The sequence below is a fragment of the Vidua macroura genome, chromosome 18, assembly GCF_024509145.1.
Source record: "Vidua macroura isolate BioBank_ID:100142 chromosome 18, ASM2450914v1, whole genome shotgun sequence".
Classification (NCBI taxonomy): domain Eukaryota; kingdom Metazoa; phylum Chordata; class Aves; order Passeriformes; family Viduidae; genus Vidua; species Vidua macroura.
Window position 1 is genome coordinate 10,675,465 of NC_071588.1, and position 22,468 is coordinate 10,697,932.

The 22,468-nt window shown below is 42.3% G+C and overlaps 1 protein-coding gene and 1 long non-coding RNA gene across 7 annotated transcripts in view; one reads left to right on the plus strand and one right to left on the minus strand.

The window, feature by feature from the left end:
- Positions 1 to 154: 154 nt before the first annotated feature.
- The window catches only part of LOC128816581 (uncharacterized), a 38,340-nt gene continuing 16,026 nt past the window's right edge, over positions 155 to 22,468 (plus strand). The window contains exons 1-2 of one of the 2 annotated variants that reach the window (XR_008439955.1): positions 155 to 347; positions 2,805 to 2,931. This is a non-coding gene — a long non-coding RNA (uncharacterized LOC128816581). The remainder of the gene's footprint in view (positions 348 to 2,804; positions 2,932 to 22,468) is intronic. The other variant, XR_008439954.1, reaches the window with a different exon arrangement.
- The window catches only part of GCN1 (GCN1 activator of EIF2AK4), a 38,154-nt gene continuing 19,749 nt past the window's right edge, over positions 4,064 to 22,468 (minus strand). For 3 of the 5 annotated variants that reach the window (XM_053994317.1, XM_053994316.1, XM_053994313.1), the window contains 27 exons: positions 22,185 to 22,350; positions 21,022 to 21,216; positions 20,592 to 20,838; positions 20,008 to 20,129; positions 19,585 to 19,699; positions 18,965 to 19,144; positions 18,414 to 18,634; positions 17,669 to 17,737; positions 17,402 to 17,540; positions 17,099 to 17,295; positions 16,599 to 16,741; positions 15,712 to 15,829; positions 15,333 to 15,548; positions 14,835 to 14,999; positions 14,264 to 14,425; positions 13,713 to 13,805; positions 13,329 to 13,472; positions 12,094 to 12,363; positions 11,868 to 11,981; positions 11,122 to 11,352; positions 10,289 to 10,482; positions 9,596 to 9,710; positions 8,476 to 8,572; positions 7,479 to 7,627; positions 6,777 to 6,881; positions 5,318 to 5,536; positions 4,064 to 4,773 (listed from right to left, as the gene is read on the minus strand). In XM_053994317.1, the coding sequence (XP_053850292.1) occupies positions 4,648 to 4,773; positions 5,318 to 5,536; positions 6,777 to 6,881; positions 7,479 to 7,627; positions 8,476 to 8,572; positions 9,596 to 9,710; positions 10,289 to 10,482; positions 11,122 to 11,352; positions 11,868 to 11,981; positions 12,094 to 12,363; positions 13,329 to 13,472; positions 13,713 to 13,805; positions 14,264 to 14,425; positions 14,835 to 14,999; positions 15,333 to 15,548; positions 15,712 to 15,829; positions 16,599 to 16,741; positions 17,099 to 17,295; positions 17,402 to 17,540; positions 17,669 to 17,737; positions 18,414 to 18,634; positions 18,965 to 19,144; positions 19,585 to 19,699; positions 20,008 to 20,129; positions 20,592 to 20,838; positions 21,022 to 21,216; positions 22,185 to 22,350 (4,312 nt within the window). In that variant the 3' untranslated portion in view covers positions 4,064 to 4,647. Of the gene's footprint in view, positions 4,774 to 5,317; positions 5,537 to 6,776; positions 6,882 to 7,478; positions 7,628 to 8,475; positions 8,573 to 9,595; positions 9,711 to 10,288; positions 10,483 to 11,121; positions 11,353 to 11,867; positions 11,982 to 12,093; positions 12,364 to 13,328; positions 13,473 to 13,712; positions 13,806 to 14,263; positions 14,426 to 14,834; positions 15,000 to 15,332; positions 15,549 to 15,711; positions 15,830 to 16,598; positions 16,742 to 17,098; positions 17,296 to 17,401; positions 17,541 to 17,668; positions 17,738 to 18,413; positions 18,635 to 18,964; positions 19,145 to 19,584; positions 19,700 to 20,007; positions 20,130 to 20,591; positions 20,839 to 21,021; positions 21,217 to 22,184; positions 22,351 to 22,468 lie in introns of those variants that run through there. The other 2 variants (XM_053994314.1, XM_053994318.1) reach the window with 2 other exon arrangements.

The following is a 22,468-nucleotide window of genomic DNA, read 5'->3' on the forward strand; positions in this document are numbered from 1 at the left end:
GCCCGCGCCTGCGCGCAAAGGGCGGTGGTTGAGGCGGGCGGCGCGCGCCGGCGGCCATGGCGGGAGCGTGAGGGACCCGCCGCCCTCCCTGGGAACCTTGTCCTCCCCCCGTGCCGAGCCGCCCACAGACCTCCGTCGGACGCGCGTTCCCCCCCCCTCCTCGTAGGTGCTCCTGTGAGGAGGCGGCTGAAAGCGACGCTGCCCCCAGGAAAGCGTCAATGGCGTGAGGGAGCCCCAGCACTCCCAGCTCTGCTCCGAAGGAGCGATTTGTGTAGGTACAGGAACAGTTCCCAGCGCAGCCCAAGCCGCAGGTGAGGAGCCCCACAGCAGTGATATGAAATACCCAGGTGTGTGTCACAGGCCTGGCAAGTCAGGCCAGTCTGAAATGAAATTCCTGGGGTTTTTAGTCCAGAGATGTGCGTGTGTGTGGCTCAGGAAGGGCCTTACCTCACGCCCATCAGCAGCTGTGCTTGCACCGTCCCCAGCCCACACAGGCAATTCAAAAGCACTCCCAGTCATCCAGCAGCCTGAGTGATTTCGTTACCAGTTGCAGAGACATTGACTACACAAATTCTGCAATACTATGGTCACATTTTAGGTGATCATCACTTCTAAGTGGAGACATGGCACAAGAAAAGTGCTGGGTTTTTGCTCTGATTAATTTTTCTTAAAAAAACATTCTCACTGGTACTTGAACTCCTGAGATCAAGTTTGAAATTATTTAATGAAACCTGTTTTACTAACATGCATTGTCATTCAGATAGGAAGAGGTATATTAGCACTAAAGAACTTGGATTGTTACAGATTATAAATGAGTCTGTATTAGGAATAAGTTGTTCCCTGTGAGGGTGCTGAGGCCCTGGCACAGGTTGCCCAGACAAGCTGTGGCTGCCCCATCCCTGGACGTGTCCAAGGCCAGGCTGGGTGGGGACTGGGGCAGCCTGGGACAGTGGGTCATGTTCCACTTATTTATAAACCTTTCTTAATCTTAACCTTCAAAAACATATTATAGTTTTCAAAGTTCACTCTGTCAAGGTCCTCACATCCTGGAATCCACTCATGTGACCTTCAGCTCACATTCTGCAATTCATGCATTTTAAACACCACACACACACATATATACATATATATATATCACTCACCCCAGACAAGCACTGGGGCAATCCAGCACCTCCAGAGTAACTGAGGACACTGTAGCTGCAGGGAAATCCCTTGAATCCAGCACACAAACCACCACTCAAACCCAAAATGACAGTGACTCCTATTACCTCTATTTTTAAGCTCATGAAACCTCATCATGTGAAAAGCGTGAAGTGTCATGATGTTGCCAAATAAAATGGACAGTAAGAACTGTGACTAATCAAAAAAAAATCAAAATATTTGAATATTTTATGCTTTTACATTTGTCTCTCTTCCATTGTAATTTTTAGCACTGTGTAAGTTTATACCTTTCTCATAAATTATTTTTTGATCTTCTTGAAATACACACAGTTCAGCTGTCACTCAGAGACAGTTGCTTGACAGTTCAAAGATGTTATTACCATCAGTTGTAGGGAAAAATTATCTTTTACTGACAACTGGTATTTTTAAGACATTTGAAATGACAAAATTAATTCTTTAGTCTCCAAGTTGGCACAATCAATTTATCAGATCTCGTGGCAAAAATTATGGCTATTTTATCTCTGATACATTATAGTGCATTATATAAATAGTTTAGCAAAAGTAGCTATCAAAATCCAAATTGAGTGTTTCACTGTGACTGAAAAACCAGCATATTCTCCACAAGTGCAAGTGAGCTCCTAGCTTTTACTCCTCCCTCTCAGGAACAACTAACCTCAGTGCAGAAATTCAGGTGCTGTTTGGGAAGATGAATGAGTTTTTCCACTTGCTGCTACCTAAGTTGGAAATACAAATCATCAAAGTAATAGAATGTCTTATTGGCTGAAATGAACAAGTGAATAAAAAAGGCTTCATTTACCTGTAATTTTCTTTCCCATGTTTATGTGGAGCATCAATTGGAATCAGAATAGGTAAGCCAAGGTGCCCATGATCAAGAGCTCAAACAGCATCTTCACCAAAACTTGCCATTTTTTCATTCCTTCCTGGCTGCAGTGATGGAGTGATTCCAGTACAATCACAGCTTTTTGACACCTACTCAGTAGGTGAGTGGCATCAAATTTTGTACATGTTTCAAGGCAGAGGTTTTTGCATTGCATGGTTTAACTGCTGTTCCTGGCATCCCAAAGCACAGCTAATTCATCACAGGTGAAACTCATTCCAGTGCCCCAAGCTGCCAAATCTTTAAGAGCATTTAGCTGAGTTTTCACTCTTGAGTATTACCAATTCAATGCAAAATATGTAGTTTTGAGATGATTTCAGATTCACAAGTATTTTGAAAGGCAAAAATCAGAATGCAGCTAAATGTGATGAACACAATTTCCATCAGACCAACTGGGAAGCACTGCAGTTTTGTAGAAATACGTCCAATGCATAAATACAAGATTAGACATAATTAACTAAAGAGCCATTTTGTAGCTTGGCTTCGTAGCTGATCACAAACTAAACGTGTCCACGACGTGGTGTTGCAACAAAGGAACACCCAGGCCTTGTGCTGGGGTGGACAACTGTGTTTGTTATGTGGGGCTTGCAAAACAACTCCCTGGGAGACCTGGGCCAGCAGTGGACACCTCGAGGCAAAGAGGAGTCAGAATGAAACAAACCAACATGAGGGGCAGCAGTATAAGTTTAGAAACCATGGAAATCTCTAAGGATATGCATAGAAAATCTGAATTTATTTCATCCAGGGGTCAGGACACTGAAGTGACAATGTGGTTGCTGCAAAAAAGAACTGTTTTCAATGTCTGTGGGAACAGGACAAACAGCAATGGATTCAAGTAGCAGCAAAGAAAACTCTTTTTCTTCAGACATGAGGTAAGTTCTGACAGTCTGGTAAGTTCATATAACAAAATAGATGGCATAGAGAGGTTATGGAATCTCCATCCTATAATGCTACATAAGCAATTGTGGGGCAGTCAGCTAGGAATGGTTTAGTGGGAGCTGAGCCTATCTTAGGTACAGGGTAAAACAGCTGATTTCCCAAGTTCCTTCCACTAACTCCTACAGCAAATCTGTTGTCAGGACACTACACCACAGGCTGGGAACTGACACAGCACCAAGAATCTTTTGTCAGATTTTTGTACTTCTGACCAGAACAAACCACAGCATTCCCAAATACCTACTCATGATTGTATTTTGCTGCTGGAGGCATGAGTATGATAAAAATGTTCTTGTGTTTGCTGCTACTGCCATAACAATCAGAAAATTGCTTCTAGCAGAATGTGTGTTCCCATGGAGTTCCACTTAATGTTCTCAGATTTTACCTGTAGTGTTGTGTTCTCCCATCATCATGGTTTGAGGCATCCAGAGTTACAAGCAAGGAAGATTACACACACACACACATACACTCCACCCACATGAAATAACAAATCTTAGTACTCTGGCTTCTCAGGTGCAACCAGCTTCTGTGAGTTTCATAAAATAGGTAAGGCTAACGTAACTATTGCTCCACATGGAACATAAAGCTCATTTTGCCTTCTAAAAATTTGTATTCTGCAACAAGATTTTCAGTATTTCCATCAAGCGACATCAAATCTACTAGTAAATTGATTTTTTTTCAAGAGAGATATATGTGGCCAGGTAAAATAAAAGACTTTCTTGGAGCAGCACAAGTCATTGACCAAAAAACCTAATGCCAAGTATTTTGTGAGGCCTTTGAAGATGTAAATACAAAGGACTTTTCATGAGTTGGGTAATTAAAAAGCTGTCTGTAGTCAAAAATACTTTGGAAATCAACAGGAGTAATTACTTACAAATTTCATTAAATGTCAGTTCTGCCTTGGCTTTAAACCCTGTCTTGCCTCAGTTCTGCAAAAGGTTTTCACAGATCACAGCATTGTCCACTCTATAAACTGTATGCCCTAGAACAAACAGGTCTGAAAAGTAAGTCACAGTGTAAGTTTGTTGACAAATGAATTTGTAAAAAGAACAGTTTACATCAGAAGGATCAAAGTCAGAGCCTTTATTAAATGTTCCTTCTCTAAACAGACTGCATTTAATCCCCCTTTCGCATCTGTGATTTCTAAGGCTATTTTAAATACTTCGTTTTACAGGGATTTTCAGTCTTCAGAACCATCACAAGCAGCAAGTTAGCAGTACACAGAAACAATACAACTGAACTTTCACTGAGTTCTATTCCTGCCTCCCAGGGTATGTGGAAAAACCAATATACCTCCAGTACTGGAGTTTTTGCACAGACCCTGGAAAAGAAATAGTTGTCACCAGAGATTATGCCTGATGTGCTCTAGCCACATGTCACAATTGGCCACAGCTGACCAGTATTGGTTAGTATGTCTGTCTCTTGCACATTATCTGTTTCAAAAAGGGGACCAAATTTTTTTATTTTCATCTAGTGTGGGTCTAATTAAGGCTATTCTGGTATATTTGATACTAAAATACTCTCTGGGAGTCCTTTTCATGAAATCCCATCAGAATTAACATTTTCAAAAATGAAAACATTTATAATAGGTGTTTGAGTTGAAATGCTGATGCAGCGGTTGGTTCAGTGTTTCCTGGTCTTCGGGAGCTTTATCACGTCAGGATAGTGTCATCGATCTGTTCCTCAGAGTCAGCCTGCCCAGCCAGCTTCCGCAGGGACCTCCTGCAGCTTTCACTGAGAAGCTCCAGGCTGGCAGCATCCAGAATCTTGGAAACTGACTGTGGAAGGGAGACAGCAACAATTACCAACTCCTTTCAACACACTATTCAAAATCAGGGTAAGTGCCTTAGGCGCTGTATCAACTAAAATCTTTCAAACGTCCCAAAAGTCTCCACCTGGTTTTACAATTCCAGACGTGGGAACTATCCAAAAGCAAGTCAGACTTAGAAAACAGGTCTGGAAATGGATGCATGAAATAGTCCATCCTAGCACCACTGTGATCATCCAAGTGACCAAAGCAATGAATTATCATTGCTGGCTGAGGGAACTCAGCACAGGCAAGGCTTAAAGGGGGTATTTTAAATGCCTCGATTCTATGAATGCTGCACTGTAAGGTTGTACAGAACAGGTGTTGTTGATTTCTTCAGAGCTTAGCATGAGAATGCTGCTGAAGATCTAAATAAAAATGGGATGTCCCACTTTATCTATTGCATTAGAGACTTCCAGCACATTCTAAGGCTGCAGGCACCACACAGACAAACACAGAATGAGGTGACACAGCCTTACTACCAACAGTTACAGGTTTTTTTATATGTCTCATACCTCAAGCACTTCTTCACCCGCTCTCATCTTCAGGAGGTTGACAATAGCCTGGTCACTGTAGGCTCTTACACTGGTGTTTTTGTCTTTTGTGTTGTCCAGAAGTGCTTTGAGAATTGGTTTAATTGTCTGAGTATCCAATGGGGGAAGATGACTTTTATTTGCCCACCAAATCATCTTTTCTGCAACTAACTTTATGTCACTGGATGAGTTCTGAAGACACTGGTGGAGACAAAGATACACTTACATTCAGCTATACCAAGGACACATATTTAAAGCAGTTGGTTTGTTTTTTTTCTAATTTAAGTATTTAAAACTATGCTAAGAAAAGCAGACAGTTTTCAACTCACAGGTACAGAAGATACACACTTGTTGCCAATTAAGTCTGACCAAATTGTGTAAGACAAGGTTAAACCTTGAAAACATGACAACTTTTCAATAGAAAATTTCTAAATATATAGTTGATGACAGTATCACATGTTCATCTCAACTGTCAGGAAATGACAATGACCACTAAGTGCAGAAAAGCTTAGCACTCTACAACACACTCACACAGCAACAACAGCCAAGCCAGTCTCTGGTTGGAATACTGGATGCATTTTAACAGTGGATTTCACTTCAAAATTCTAAGAATGAGAGTTTTGTATTTTAATCTTAACCCATTTAAAACATGAAAGCTAATGTCTAAATGTGAAGTGCATTATTAATAAGGTGATAAAGGTTTTGTGGCAAATGTGATATTTTATATTTTAACACAATACTATTATATTAACATAGAAAAGTTGGACTTCTAACAAAAAGTCTGCTTTGAAGAGTGTTGGCCTGTATTGTGTCAACTTGACATGTTTGGTAGTTTTTCAAATAACTTGCAAAGAAATGTAAACCTGAAAATGTAATATGCTGCAGCATCACCCCTCTATCTATCCTTGTCTACAAGAGGGATACTCAGGTCTATGGTGGGGTTTGGGGAGGGCAGACAACTAAAGAAATGAAGAAACCTCAGCCACACACCAAAAGAAACAATCGACCAATAAAGGAATTTTGAAGAAAAATATTTAAATCTAATGAACTGAAAAAGATGTTAACTTCAATGTTCTCAGGTCAAGTTTTGGTATTTGATACATTTCTAGCAAAGGCTGTTTGACCTTCAGCAATCTTAAAAACCTTACACCTCACACTCTGCCTCTCTGCCAGCTGTTTGCTACTGCAAAGGAAAAATGCATTTATAAGACTCAGACTTGGGATTCAGCACAGAAGGCTCAAAAGCAAATGTCCATGTTAGAGCAGGGATGGCAGTGTTGTATTCAGAGCTTCAAAGAGGCTAATACAATGGTTCTGTCTGCACTCTGCCTCAAGAAGAAATATCTATATTTTCAGGGACTTGATAGACCCACCCATGAGTTAGGTCAGAGATTCAGATCACACAAGAACACCAGCAGGTAGCTAACATGAAAATTCTTACCTTAATAAAGAGGCTGGAAAGTTTGGGAGGCAGGTTGCCTCCCTCTTCCATGTGGTATTTCATGAGAAAGCCCATCCCTCTGATGCCACTAACTGCAATGGGGATCTTCACCATAAAGACAAGAATTGTTATTACTACAGCACAGTTCAACAACAGTCTTTAAAACCAAACTTATTGTTTGTCAGCTTCTGCGGAAAGCTAAACCCATCTTTCAAAAGAATAGCAGCATCAAAAAACATTGGGTTAATGGTATTGGATAATATAATGAAAAAATTCCAGTGCAACCACAAGCCAAAAGAAATAAGGCAGCAGGCCCCACCAAGCCCACAAAATTCCTAACCCAAACTACTCATTCAACACCAGATTTAAACTCTCCCTCCTAAAATGAGTAATTTCCACTTCTTGGAAACTTGGTCAGTGAGTGATAACTCTCTAGGGAAACAGGAGTGTAATTTACTCCAAATGAAAGCTACTCTGGAGTTAAAGATTAAATAATCTTCATCTCCCCAGAGATCAGAACTCAAAGAACCAGAACAGTTGTGTAATTTCACCATGAAAACTGCATCTAGCCAAGGGAGACTCTTCAGATGGCACTTGGGGGTTTTTGTCCTGGTTGGTAACACAGGAACCTGTTCACACACCTTTCAAAATTGCTCCCAACAAGAGCTTGCAACAGCACTCCCTGCGTGGGGCAGGACTCACCCTGTCAGCTGTGGCATTGCTGATGATCATCTCCTGGACACTGTTGTAGTATTTTGGGGAACACAGCTTGCCAGGAGCCACATTCACAGCCACAGAGAGAGCCAGGCTCCGGCCGTGCCTCACCATCCAGTCAATGCCAGAGACATCTGCTGCAGAGGAAAGAACAGAACAATGACAGAGCTCCTGCTAGCTACTCCTCTTCATCTGAGAGGCTTTGGGCAGTTTGTCAATTCACTGCCATAAAATGAAGTAACAAGCAGCATCTAAACCAATGCCCTGCTTCCTCCATTTCTCTCAAAAAGACATATCGACAGAGCTAAAATGCAACACCTTTTCCAGGCAGGACCACCACCTGGGCAGGCAGGGAAGCAGACACAAACAAAGGACCCTCTTGTTCAACTCATATACTTCTGATTGTTCGAAAAAAAAAAATTAGACAAGCTTTGACTCTCTAATAAATTTGTAAAAGTCATCTATAATTTGACCAGCCAACAGACTTCCTTTTTAAGCCCACAAGGGAGAGTAATCCATAACACTCTCAAACACTGGGGTCCTATAAAGCTTACATTTTTTTCTATCTTGGAGGCAAATTAGTTAATTCTCTGAAAGCATGTGAAGTCATCAGATGTGGCCTGCAATTAACATCAGTCACCCTAAGATCACAGTGCTCTCCCCAAAAGGTGGGATTGCCCTCCTGTCCACCCTGCCATGTCCAACTGTCCTCGTGTCAGCAACAGCAATTACTCAGCCATGCTAGTACTTCTATCAAGTCATCAGATAACAAATCCAGAGAAAAAAGTCTGGGCAAGCCCAGCTGACAACCAGTTACCTGTGCTCCCTGTGTACCAGAGTGCACAAATTAAGAGCCATGAGCAAAGAAAAACACAAGAAAATACAGAGCACAAATTCAGTCACAAAGTTAGCCTGAATCAATGCCTGAGAAGGAATCTTCCCTGCTTTCAGCATCTGTTCCAGTCCTGTAAACAGCTTGACCTACCCAGTAAGTGCTGGTAGAGAACAGTGCTGAGCTCATCGTCGGACAGAAAGGCGCACAGCTCTGCCAGGCAGCCGGCCGAGGCCATGCGGGTGGCATCCTGACAGGGGATGGGAGAACAGAGAACATGGCTTGAGCTCAACACACCCCAGAGACAGGCAGCACGAAAAACAAGTGTCAGAAGACAACAGGAAATAAAGAGGAGAAGAAAATAAATAGTAGTATTTCACTCGTACTCCTGAGGATTTCTTTCAGTTCATATTTTTTCTTGTACATAATGGAACTTAAAACCAAATTTAAGGTCAAAAAGCCAGCAGAGACTGAAGAATTACAGATTTTATCTAAGTTCTGATTTGTTAAATGGAAAAGTCATAAAGATGAAATTCAATGTTTTAAAAGATGAGTTCACAAGAGCTTACTTTAGATTCACTTACTGTAAATGTTATTTTTAGCCATCTCAGCATGAGCTGGTCTCTGTAATAAACTCTTACTACTCTTCATTTAACACTTCCAGGCTTTTGCTATTTTGGCTTCCTTATGTGAACATCCCATTACTGTCCACTTCTCCCCCAAATTTACTTCTATTTCTAGCATGTCAACAGTTTCATGTCTGTTGCAGAGACTGACATAAAAAATAAATTATTAGATTATTAATTTAATCTCCCTCATGTTACCGTTGCTATCTGCTCTATACAGAAGACCCTATATTAAACTTGGAGAGCTTATTCTCATTGGAGAGCTTATTCTCATTATCTGAAAAATTTCTCACAGGGAATGATAAACCTCACCTCAGAGGTTACAAACACATCCACGCATATAGTGAAGGTACTGCAGGCTTTCTCCAAGATAAAAAGCAAATCCTGACTGCAGAGCTACCTGAAACCTGTTAGTGAGGAGCTGCAGGTCAAACCCACATATGCAGTTGCCAAGGAAACATTAAACTGAAGGCTTTTCAGAGTTACCAGGGACTGGTCAGGAATCTCAAATTCTTCACTCTGACTACATCATTAGTAATTTTCCCAGAAGTTATTTTAGATAGTAATTCTGTTAGAAAGTTCAGATTTTAAATGTAAGAACAAGACTGTCTGCAGCAGGGGACCTTTGCAGCTGGCTGAAGCAGTACCTCATCGTGTCCCAGCATCCCCAGCAGCACCGTGCTAATATTCTTCCTAATTGCAGCATCCACTTTAGCACCAGCTCCTCGTGTGACAAAACGCAGCGCTTGCAGCATCGTATCCCTGGAAGAGATCACATTCTACAGTCAGACATTGCCTCTCCCCCACCCTCTAAGAGGAGTTTTGCTCTGGATACCTGTAGATCCTTGCACAGCAATTACACTGAGATGCCTTATAGTTTGGGAGAGTGATCCCCTCTCTGCACTGCTGGAGACTCCATCCTAGACAGTACTTCCATGTTTCTGTCTAACACAACACAGATATTTTCTGAATGTTCAAACATTAAAAAAATTATCACGTCAGGAAGTTCATATCTTAGGGATCTTGTGCCCATAGGATACAAGAACAGCTGCTTTACTTCAGGTCAGACTGACCATCAATACTGCTTTTTATCTGAAAGTGGGCTGCTTGGGGATGTGCAGGAGAGGAGAACTGGGCAGACCCCAAGCACTCTTTCTCCTAAATACTCTCAAGCTCACCTTCTGACACAAGAAGGCCTCATCATCCCCATTCCTGGTTTACAGTCCACTGCTTTCATTAATATATGCATCTTACTCTAACTGGGGGTTTTGGTCATTCATCCCAGCTCTTTCTTTCATCCTCAGTAAGCAGGAAGGTCTGAGCTGTCAGCTGCAGCTTACCTGATGGCAGAGTCATCGCTGGAACGAATTCCATTCAGGAGCTCCGTGAAGAGAGGATCCACTTTGACATGGATGACAATGAGTTTCCCAAGAGCATCGGCAGCTTTAAGGCGAACAGCGCGGTTTGAGTCTTGCAGAGCTTTGGTGAACGTTGTTTGCAACTGGGGCAAAAATGGTTTCAGAGCAATCTCAACCTATTCCAGAGTGGAAGAAGGGAAAGTGGTGGGGTCAAGTATTAAAGAGCAGCTAGAGATCAAAGCCTGAAAACCTCTTCTACAGCCGTTTGTTATCAGAGAACCCTCGTTAAATCTAATGCGCTACTAAAATAGGAAAAACAATTTACCATAAAAACATTGTTGTGGTGACACAAAAATTTACCACAAAACCTTTGACCTTTTCCAATCTAATCATCTTTTCTTCACACTGAAATACAAGGGTAGCACTGAGAAATTTTACACTATCATGTACTCAGAGCCTTTTGTAGTCAGAGCACTGAATAAAGGTCCGCTCTCTTCAAATATACATAAGATCTTTGCACTTAACAATACATAAAAATTGTGGATACAGGAGAAATTAATTACATGGTGGGTTTTAATCACTTGAAAGTGGGATCAGCATTTATCAGTATTTCTAAGTCCAGTTTTTCAGCACTGGGGTTTTTTTTTGTAGGCCAGAAGCTGCTGGAAGAATGCAATCCAGTTACAATGCTATCCCTACATATCAAATCCACAGCAGCAGGCATCCCAGCTGTATTTACATGAACAGCAACAGGTATTCCTGAAGGTTGCCATGGAAAATGTTCACAAACCACAGTCCAATACTTTGAATCTTACCTTAGCTAAAAGAAGGCTTAATGTTTCAAGCAGAGCCACCTTGACATTCCAGCTGAACCGATCTCCCAAGATTCGAATGAGTGGCCCAGTGATGCTCACCACAGATGGTTTGAGAGCTTCAGCAGAAGTCAGCTTTATAACCAGCCCTAAGGCCTTTGCTGCCTCCTCCTTCTGTTCTGGATTACCAGTTAAAACACCTTCCCGCAGCACCACAAGTATGGAAGTCACTCCCTGTCACGAAAATCAGATAAGAAAGCTTAGAAGCTAAGATGCAAGAAATATGTATCTTATTTTTGCTGCTATTATACACCAGATGCACAAACTTGGAGTGTTTCTCTCAATTTCCTGTTGACCTTCAGCTGCCTGATTCCACATTGACAGAGCTACTTTTATTTGGTTTGATTTCATGCCTCTCCGCCTTACTAAGCCAGTTGCTATGAGAAAAGTGGTGGCGGCTCAGGGAATTTTTAAACCAGAGAAATTTGGCACAGAAGTCCAGTGTTACTCCCCCACAAAAAGCAGCCAGTAACCATAACTTACGTGCATAACAGAACTGTCAGAGACCTCATTGCAAGAGGGGTCTTCTGTAGGGTTACTCAAGAGCTCTAACCTCCAAAAAGTCCTCCAATATAAAGGTTTGGAATGCCAAAATAGTCACTGCTTCTAATAGCTATAATATCAACCAGCTCTCCCCAAAGGTGGGGTATTGTAGCTGTGAAGAATCCGCACTCATTCTGATCCTTTACCTTCTTAGGAATACAGAATCCTGGCACATGCTCGCCCTTGGCCTCATTCCCTACAATCCGGATATCCCTGTGCAGGTCCTCAATGAGAGCAAGCTGGTTCCCAGCGTCTAATTTCTGCAGGAGAGAGGGGTAAAACAAAGCTCAGGCAACATGACATCCAGATATCTTTTGTGAAGTCTTCTCAGGCCAGGCATTACTCCTGTAACCTTTCTAAGCTGCCTCTCACCTTGGTGATGGAATTAAGCGCATCCCAGCTTTCATTCAGAACTACAGGGTTGGTGTCATTAAACAGGCGAATCAAGCCTGAAACCAAGCTCCTGAGGTGCCCAGTGTAGTCTGCTTTTGTCTTGGAGCAGTAGATATTCAGCATGACAGCTGCTGCCTGTCTCATGCCCAGCTCAGGGCTGCGGGTAGCTTCTAGCAAATCTTCAGTTATAATTCTTTGTCCAACGTCATCTTCCACAGACAGGATCACAGACTGGCAGTTTGCCATCTCCTGAAGAGTCCAGATTAACTTTACATTAGCTCTCAAACAGAACAAAGCCAAGTTTAGCCCCAAGTTTGTCCACGTTATCCCCAGCATTGTGTCTAGATGAACACTACAACACACCCCACATACTAATTGTTTCTCATTAAAGAGCTGGTCACATCACCATTAAAGGCTTGACTCAGTCCTGGTGCAGACACAGTTCTTAAAATTTAAAATTCTTAAAATTTAACAAGTGACCAAACTCTGCTGAACTGATTGCTCCAGCAGCTACAGGAGGGCTAATTTACAAAAACTAGAGTAGTTCAGTCTCCCCCATCTTACTCATGAGAGACTGTGAGTCTTGTCAGATAACATTCTTCTGATTTAGGTAGTTTAATGCTGTGCGTCACAGCCCTAATTACAAGCACGTCTGTGGGTACATTAGAGATCTCCAGGCAGACTTGGGGCTAGAAGCTGATCTAATGAGTATCCACAGCAGAAAGGCAACAGGACTCTGTCACTCATTCCTAATTCACCAACTGATTATGAAAATGTCTGTCCACAGTCACAACTCCAGGATGTTCTCTGGAGTCCAAACACCAGATGTTTTGGAAAGCAGTGCATGAGGAATGCAGCATGCAAAATAGGAGATTTCCTCCCTGCAGCCCTTTAATCTCTCAGTCTTCTACACCAAGAATAAATACAAAGTTAACTAGACTTTCTGGCAGTTCTCCAGGAATAAGCAAACTGAGAATTTTATCTTTTAGCAGGCCAAGGAGACTTTTAAATGGATACAAATAGATTTGGAAAGCATACGTTTTTTGACTCACAATATGCCACCAGGCAAAAAGACTCATCCTGGAGAAGCTAATGGACTGAATTAAACATGCAATCTGTGAATCTAGAGAACACAGATTCTGAGATGGAAAGTAAACCTGGTGCACTATCTTCAGGCAACCTGTCACAACAAAGAGCTGAGCTGTGCTACTTGCCAATTGCTCTTCACTGGTGCCCAGCTTCTCTTTGAGTGCAGACATCATGGCAGGCAGGATGACACTCAAATGCCGTGTCAGAGCGTCCCCTGCCACTGAGGAGAGGAAAGCCAGCACCCGGGTATTCACTGGGGGGGTAGTCAGCTACAAAAATAAAAAATAACACCAAAAATTGAGATAAGCAGAAAGTTTTTTCAGAAGGAGTCTCACTTTCTCTACATGAAATATTTATGCATCACAAGCCAAATAACAATGTTTTGAGCACAAAATCAGAAGAAAATTTCAGACTGTGCTCTCCCTTTTGCTATATTGGTCCAAAGAAAACTGGCAGCAAGCAAAGGAAACAGCACAGATATCATGTTTAAAATTTGTTTCTCGTTGTACCTTTGGCACCAAGTAAGGCAGCACCACACGGCTCTTGACAGCCATAACTTGTTTAAGACCATCCACAGCAAAGTCAGCTGTTTCTTCATTATCCTATAGGGAAAGAGAAAGAGACAAACCTGAAAAATTATCTGTGCACACCAAGCTAAGCTCTGTTTCAAGGGACAATTTTCCATGTGATCATAAATACAAAACTAAGTCCTTCTATTATAAAAATGTTCTCATATTCTCATAGTACCTAGCAAAACCCAAACCAAACTCTTTTGTCACATCAGAAAGATTTTCCATTTCAGGCATAGTGGCCAAGCAACTTCATCGGGTGACAGTGGCAATTCCATCACAGAGCCAGGTATAGCAATTCTTAACCCTAGGCTTAAGCCACAACATCTTCCCTATCACTGGCTAGCATGACTCCAGGAGGAGACAAAATACTGCTGCCATTCCCTGGTGGGTCTGCCACTACAATCCTCCTGCTCCTTTAAGTAAATTATTCAAAACTTGTCCCACAGCATCATTAATCAGGTTGTTGACTAATGCTGAGCAATGCTCACCAGCTGCTTCAGCAAGAAGGGCAGGATGTCTTCAAGAGCCTGATGGCCAATTGTTGAGTGCAGCTGTTCAAATGTTTTGGCTGCAGCCTCTCGAACTTCTTCCAGAGGGTCACACAGTGCTTTTCTTACTGTAGGAACCAGGGACTCAGAGAAAAGCAGCACCTGTAGATGAAGAGATAAAATTACAGAACATCTAAAGCACAATAGATGTGCATATCTCAGTAGTGAAAGTAGAGAAGAATGCAGAATTTGTACAACTGAAACTAAACTGCAGTTTGCTTGGAATAATATTGGAAGAAAGCAGGATCCATCAGCACAAATAATTGCAGTGCTCTAAGGCTACCTAGTGGAAGATTTCTAGTATTATAACTCATAAAAGGCAATGTTTAAATTTACCGACTGATACAAATTCATACAATTTGCCTGAGCAGCAACTCAGCATTAGTTACAAGCCCTGACTTCAGACCACATAACAAGTCCAGCACTGTATTTTTCTGTCTCAAGTGCAACACCTGCACCGTAACATCAATACCTGGGAAAATGGGAATTTCACCTGGCACCTGTGACTCACCGCATCCCTGCTGGTTGATTTCATGATCTCGCTCAAACCAATGCAGACTCCTTGCCTCTCATCACTCTTGTCTGATCTCAGTCCATCTTCCAGGATAGGAATGATTTCAGGGAGGATCTTCTCCCCTAACTTTCGGACAAGGTCTCCTAATGTCCGTGCTGCAACCTGTCCCCAAAAATGTATTAATTATTTTCCTTTTTTATAAAACTTAAGAAGGTGAACTGTGAGCAAATGTTCGCTTTTGACCATATTCTACTGTTCATAGTGCAGACAGAGCCTAGGAATGGAAACAGTATTACAAATAACCATCGAAAAATAGTTTTACTGTCATCACAATCACAGTTGCCTTCAGCAGAGAACTCAGACCTGCTCATGCTCAGAACAGTTAAACTGATGACAGCTTTGGAGTTACTTAAAGAGAAGAATTATCCTGTGTTCCTCAGGAGTTATTTTCTACAGTCACCTGCAGGATCAGGAAGGCACAACTTAATTCCTCACCGTTCGTTTATCTGCACAAGTACTGGCCAGGAATTTCAGCAGAAGCCCAAAGAGTGTTGGCAGGATTTCCCGCAGCGTGCGAGGAGTGTTTGAGACAACGATTTTCCAGACATGTAAGGAGGCCTGGCGCACCACCAGCTGCGTGTCCGAGCGGCCCATGTACAGTCCCGCCAGCACCCTGTTCCTCCTCTCCACTCCCAAAGCATTAATGATAGCCTGCAAAGAAATAGCACAGAATTGTATTTTCTGCCCCTGAAATCTATACAAAGAACAGAATACATGATTATTCAGTATGTCTTTCCAGCAGGCTGTCCATGCTGATTTTTAAAATAGGAGAATTTGAAAAAAATTAAGGCACAATGGGCAAGAGCGGCTTTACCTTGTTTGACTGGGCTGTTCCAAAGTTGTCATCCTCTGAGGCAGTTTCTGTGGTCATTTTTCCAGTGACTCCTGAGATATGGAACAGAAGATCTCCAAGGAGCTGAACTGAGCTAAACCTGGCAACAGGAGCAAGTCAAGTGTTACAAACAGGGCACTCAGGCAGTACCTGTCCAATTCTGACAGGATGACGGCTACAGACTGGAGCCAAATGTGAAGCACAGATGGATCTGCACTGAAATGCTGCATGGGCTGATGTGTAACATCAGTCTGCCGACATGGCTGAAAGTAGCATGATAAAGAGAAAGAGAAGGAGTGAATTCCAAACTGGAAGGGCCGAGAGACTGTTCAAATCAAAGCATTGAATCCAAGAATAGCCTTGCGTCTAATAAGGAACAAGACATTGCCTGCATCTGTCTAACCCAAACATTCATCTGGGGCAAGAGTACTTAGCAGCACTCAGCTGGCACAAATCATTTGGTGCAGCTAATTTTTGAGTAACTGCTATTGGCTGTGAGTGCTCCACTGAGCATCTTCATACACAGGAGAACAATAACTTGCTCAGCATTTGGAGAAGTGAAAAACAGTACACAAGGGCTAAATATTGCCACATCAACTGCCTTGGAAGTGCATTTCAGAGTCACCGCCTGAATTAATAATCCAGCATGAATGCTCTGCAGGTAGTAGGAAACCTGATCCAGCCTGGCAGGGCTTTGCAGACTCAAGTGCTGTAAGGCATCCTAATCAAATCAACAAGCAAAAAGAGACACTTGTTTTTGCTTCACAGGAGGTCTCTGCATTTTTTTGAGGAACAACACAGGGCCTAAATCTCACCAGTTTTTTAAGCATGGAAGGGAAACGTTTGTGGCTAAGCTGGTTCTGCCTTACCTTATCCTCCACAAGTCATCAAAGAGCCCATCCTCGAGCTGTGGCAGGAGCAGAGCAATGGCAGTCTCAGCATACATGCTAATGATTCGCTGCCCCGCACGCAGCGCCGTGTCCCGCACAAACTCGTTCTCGTCTGCCAGGGCCTGCACACAGGCACAAAAGGGGCTCTGAAAACTTGGCCTTTCAGCACAATAAACAAAAGCAGCAGGAGGAAAACAAACCAATGTTTTCTCTCTACACCATGAAAACCAAATGAACTACGGAGTTGTGAATGCACAAAGATGACTTCAAAAAAATGACTAGTGACCACAAGTAAAAGACAGCAAGCCAATAACTTAGAAGAAATCATTTATAATTTAAATTCCCTTTCTTTTTTTCTAGTAGTCCAGCCAAGCTGGACAAGTCTCTGCACATCCCACAATTATTGAAAATTATACTTAAAATATTCTGGAGGCTTATTTTTATTCTCATAAATAAATTTCTTCAGTTTTGCTACATACCTTAAGGATACAAGGAATGATGGGACCAACATAGGGAGTGAACTTGTCTCCAAAGGTAATTGGCAGGTAGTTGAACATCATGATATAACCATCTCGTACATGTGGAGCAATATCCACTTTACTGGCAGTTGCTACAATCTCTGGCATAAGTTTCTCCAGCTTTTCTACCCCCAAACCAGCCATAACCTCAGCCAGACCTGGGGGAAAAAAGCAGGGAACAGAGCTGATAAACACAAGAAACAAGCGGCTAATCTGATTTAATATGAGAGGACCTGAGTACAGTGCTCACTCAGCTGTCCCCACCTTGAGCAGCACCAGAACGATCCACTGAGCTCTGCTCGTATGTCAGTGTCTCCATCAGCCACGGCAACAAATCCTCAAAGCACGACTCTCCCATACCCTTCACCATGGCCCCCAGGGCCTTTGCAGACACTGTGCGCACCTAACAGACAAGAGAAACAGAGATCTGCAAAATGTCCAGTCAAAGGTGCTACAGATGTGCCAGCCTGATTAGGACAGTGTTTAACCTAATGCACTGAAAGATAAACTGTGTTTGTACAAAAGACTTACTTCAGGTACAGGATCCAAGAGAGAAGCCTTCAGTCCGGGGGTCACACTGGGTAGGTACGGAGCCAGATCCTAAAACAAAGAGTCCGAAAAGTCAGAACCAGATTCAAAATGAAAGAAAACATAGTCCCCTTTATGTAAAGGACATTCACCCCTTATAATCAGCAAACATCCGTAACATCCTGAGAGTTTAATTAGCTGCTGTCACAGTACTGCAGGCAAACATAGTGAATTATTCTGCAAGTTCAAGAAACACCAATTCTGTGCAGATCACTCAAAACCTTTTTAATGCTCACTCACAACCCAGCAGTTTGTGTCTTAGGAAAATCCAACACTCTTAACATTTACACAAGGTTTAAATGTAGAGATTATCAGCACAAAAATTAAACACAGATCTTTAGCCTACAGTCAGGTCCTACAAATACTTTCCAAACAAACCCTGGATCCATTTGTTAGCAGCTGATCTGTGTTTCACTTGTTTGTTTGTTAAGGCATTTCTTATATGGTAAAGATTATAAGACCTTTTTGCAGGGATAAACTGGTAATAACTAGATGACCAAAGTCGGCAGTCTTAAGGACCTCAGAACTGTCACTATCCTTATAGTCATCTGCTCATTTACATACATTTAATTAAGAAGTTGCATGGATGATAGTATTTTCTACCTTAACAGCAAAATCTCCAAACCTCTCTAGTGCTTGTCACGGTGATCAATTAGAATACAGTTAGAGGGCTTTTTTAGCACTGTACCTTCTGGTCAGTCAGGGAGTACATGTTCCCAATGATCTGGGCAGCCATTTTCCTGGTGTCTGTGGAACGATCCTGGAAAGCTCTCTGAACAATTGGCATGATCAGGGCTAAGGATGGAGCATCAATGAAATGGACAAATTTGGTATCCAGTAGAGTCTGCAAACACTTCTGAGTCTTCCTGGAGGGATCAGTAAGAGCATCCAACAGAACTGGAGCAATTGCTGAGTGTTTTTAAAAAGGAGAGAAAAGACTTTATTTGTACATAAACCAAAAACGTGTCAGCATGAGCTGGTGTGCTCTCATGGGATGTTGTAGGCAACAAGCAACACAAGGACAAGAGAAACTCTATTAACATCAGATGAAAAAATGGACAGGAACATTTAAAAAGCCTGGAAGCAGACAGCTTCTGTTAAGCTTTCATGTTTTACTTCTGTAAGATTAGTTTCATCTCTATATAAATTTGCATTAAATCCTAAATACCATGAACCTGAACTTTGCTATTATAAACCACAGTCACATCAGGACATTAGAGATGCACAGACAGGTCTTACCCAGGATCTCTGGATTCCTGATGACAGATCCAATCTGCCTAAGAGCCTGCTGCCCTGCATTCTGCACCTTCACATGGGAATCTGTCAGCACTTCAGTGAGTTTGGGCACAATGTTGGGTAAACAGGAGGAGAGCTGTTTGGGAGCACAGTAAGCCATAGCCCCCAGCAATTCCACTGAGCCTGTGGAAAAAATACACCAAGAAAAAAAAAGACAAAACACAATATTAAGAACTGACATGAGATGATGATCACATTTACTTCAAACTCCAATCTACCAGTCAGAGAGGCTGAAATGCATTAAATCACTCTATGCCACCTACAGACACCAAAAAATACTTTTCTTTTGTAAGAGGAAAAAGGAATATGGTAAGAAAATTCCAGGTTCTGAAGTACAACTATAGAGACAGGATACAAACTGTCCCTTGAATATGCCAGAGGGAAAAAAGTTACTCAAATGTGTCAGGAAACTCAGCTGTAAAAAGCTGGAAAAGTTCCACAGTCCTTTATAAGACAATAAACCATCATGACCATGTGTAGGGATGAAGGAATACATAAGGGGGATGACAGCAAAGGGAACTGTGGGTTACTCTCAATCATGTCAGGTGCATATTGGTCCATACCAGCTTTAGTTCTCCAAGATTCCTCTTCTAGTGCCGCAAGAAGTGATGGCAAAACCAGCTTCACTCCATGAGTACTTAGATTGCTCATTACAGCTTTGGCACAGTCATCTGCAGCCTCCAAGGAGAAGAGAACACTTACAAACTGTGACACAACACTGTTTTCCTTCCTCTGAGACTCTCTGGGAACAAAGCCTTCATGTAAATAGTGTCTCAGTACAATGATGCAGCTGGCTAAGTAGCTCCCAATTAATGACCAATGAAATCAGATGCTTTCAGTTACTAAGAAGATCAAATTTTATTAGTGGTATCTTAAGGGATAGGTCACCTTCTCTATTTGCCTCATTACAAACAGGATTCACATCCATATCCATTCCATCTGGGTTTTTTAACATTCTGTGATAGAAGAAATTTAAGGCACCTTACCTCTCGCACGTACTGGTTTCCATCTCCAAAACAAAGCAGCAGGTGAGGCAGCACATGAACCACATAGGGCTCAAACAGCTTCCCAAGCATGCTGCAGAGCATCTCGAAGGCAAACAGAGCCCCTAAAAACCGAAAAAGGACAGTCAGAGGAAAATACAACTTCATTTAAGGAGGATGGGAAAAGCAGATGCAATTTGCCAAATATTGTTCCAGAAACACTCAAACACACAGCTGAAAGTCTCTTGCTTTCTTGCCCTTCCAGCTTATGCTGTAGTAGGGATTTGTGGCCTCAGAAAATGAGATCTCCCCCAGCAACACCTGCATTCGGAAACAGGAGAGGAGGGCACATCCATATGGTCTAGGACTAGAAATCCTTCTTCCACCCCAATGTGAATTGAGCAATTTTGGGACTATACACAACCAACAGCCTCACAAGAGATACTTCCCATTTCTTTCTTGCCAAACTTTAGTAAAATAAATGTAGCTAAACCAAACACAGGGGTGCAGGAACTTCACCTGACCACAATGGCAGTAAGTACAAGAGAAATGACGAGTATCTGGAGGGAAAAGCTCCTGTCTCTTACCCTCCCGCCGGCGGAAGTTCTTCTTGTCCTGGATAGCATCGGTCAGTGTGGTCATCATCTCCTGCTGCTTGAGAGAGAGGATGCCCAGGCCTTTCACCAGGCCTGCCAGACCATAGGCTGCCCCTTTGCGCTCAGCGTACTTATCAGACTCCAACAGCAGCTGCATCAGCTTCTGGATCATTCCTCCTGCATCTTCCTTAATTGCAGGCACTAGAGGTGGTAAACAGCTTGCCACTGACTCTTGAACCTATAAAACAATCCACCAGCCACCAGACCACAAAACAGTCATTACCAATATAAATTCCCCTTAGAATGCACCCCAAGTGAAACCTTTCTGTCACCATTTTTCATCTCTCTGCTACCCCTAACAGTATCCTGGTGTTAGCCTGCCTCTGTGTGGAACCTGACAACTCCTCCCAAAGGCACCTACCTGCTGAGATGGGGTGGACAAGGCTGCTATCAGTTTGCCAACAATTGGTTTCACTTTAGGGTCACTCTTGTCCAGATGTTTTGCCAGTGACCCCATCAGAATGACCACGCTTTGCCTGACAGCATCATAACTGGCATCATTAGGAGCATTTTTCAGGAATTCTTCAAACACTGGCAAGAGAGAGTTAACATTGTCCTGAAAAACAAAACCACAGAACTTGCCACTAGAGTCCACTCAGAATGAGATTTGCTATGCTCAGTGGACTTGTTTGCTCTTCTCTGAGCCAACAACTGAACAATCACACTGTATTTACAGTTCATTTCATGTGTCACATCACATAAAACCTTGTACCATCCCGACAGGCAACAAATATTTCCTCCTGCTAGAGAGAAATTAGTTCTTCAAAATTAAAATCCCCGAGCCTGCCAGCATGATGTTCTGATAGAAGCAACACAAGCTCCCAGGCCTGAACATCAGTGCCCACTCCTCTACTTGCCCCATTTGCTAAGGGAGAGCAGAAACATCAAACGAACTTCTCACACGTTTTCTAAGAAACACAGTAAAACAATGAATAATAGGAAAATACCCCAGTTGTCTTTGGTTAAACTGAAGAATACAGCCATCAGTCCAGAGGTGACTGGCACATATGAGGAAATCATGACTGGCACATATGAGGAAATCAGAAGCTGAGCAATTTACACCCTGCATACCTTCCCCATCTGACACTGCTGGGGGAGAGCTGGCTGGGAGAAGGATGATCCTCAGCTCCTCTATGTTTTAAGTTTAATTAAGCCAACAATCAGCGAGGTTTCATGTTTTTCTTTGCATGAAGACTGAAAAGGAATTCTCATCTTCACAGGATTAAAAGATCTATGGTCTGATCTTACTTTTATTACTCTAGTTTTATACCATTTTAACTCCATATGATCCAGGAATATTACATTTTATAGCAATGACAGGGATGAACCACACTTAGTCAACACTAGACACTAACAGAACAACTCTAAACACAAAAATTCCTAAATGAAAGCTTTCAGTTGTTACAAGTAACAGCAACCTCTAAGAAATTAGTATTTTTTTTTATCTGTGGGCTCTACACAGTATCTACATATCCATATCTACATCTTTTTTTCCCTGATAGAGACAGAAACATTCAGACTTACTTTGCCATGAGTGTTGAGTGTTGAAAGAGCTGCATCCAACATGCACTTCCTGACCTCAGGACTGCGATCATTCAGAGCATCCGGCACAAAAAACTGAAAGAGGGGCTTCACCTGAGAACTGTCCAGATGCTCTGAGAGCTTGTTAAGGGCCAGTGCTATGCCACACCTGTGAAGAAGGTGATGAGCCTGTGAGCTTACTGACTTCTCACCGAACTGAGAGCTCACAATCACATTTGCTATCAGCAGCAATTACAGAAACTGAGAGCAAGAACCGTTATGGAAAC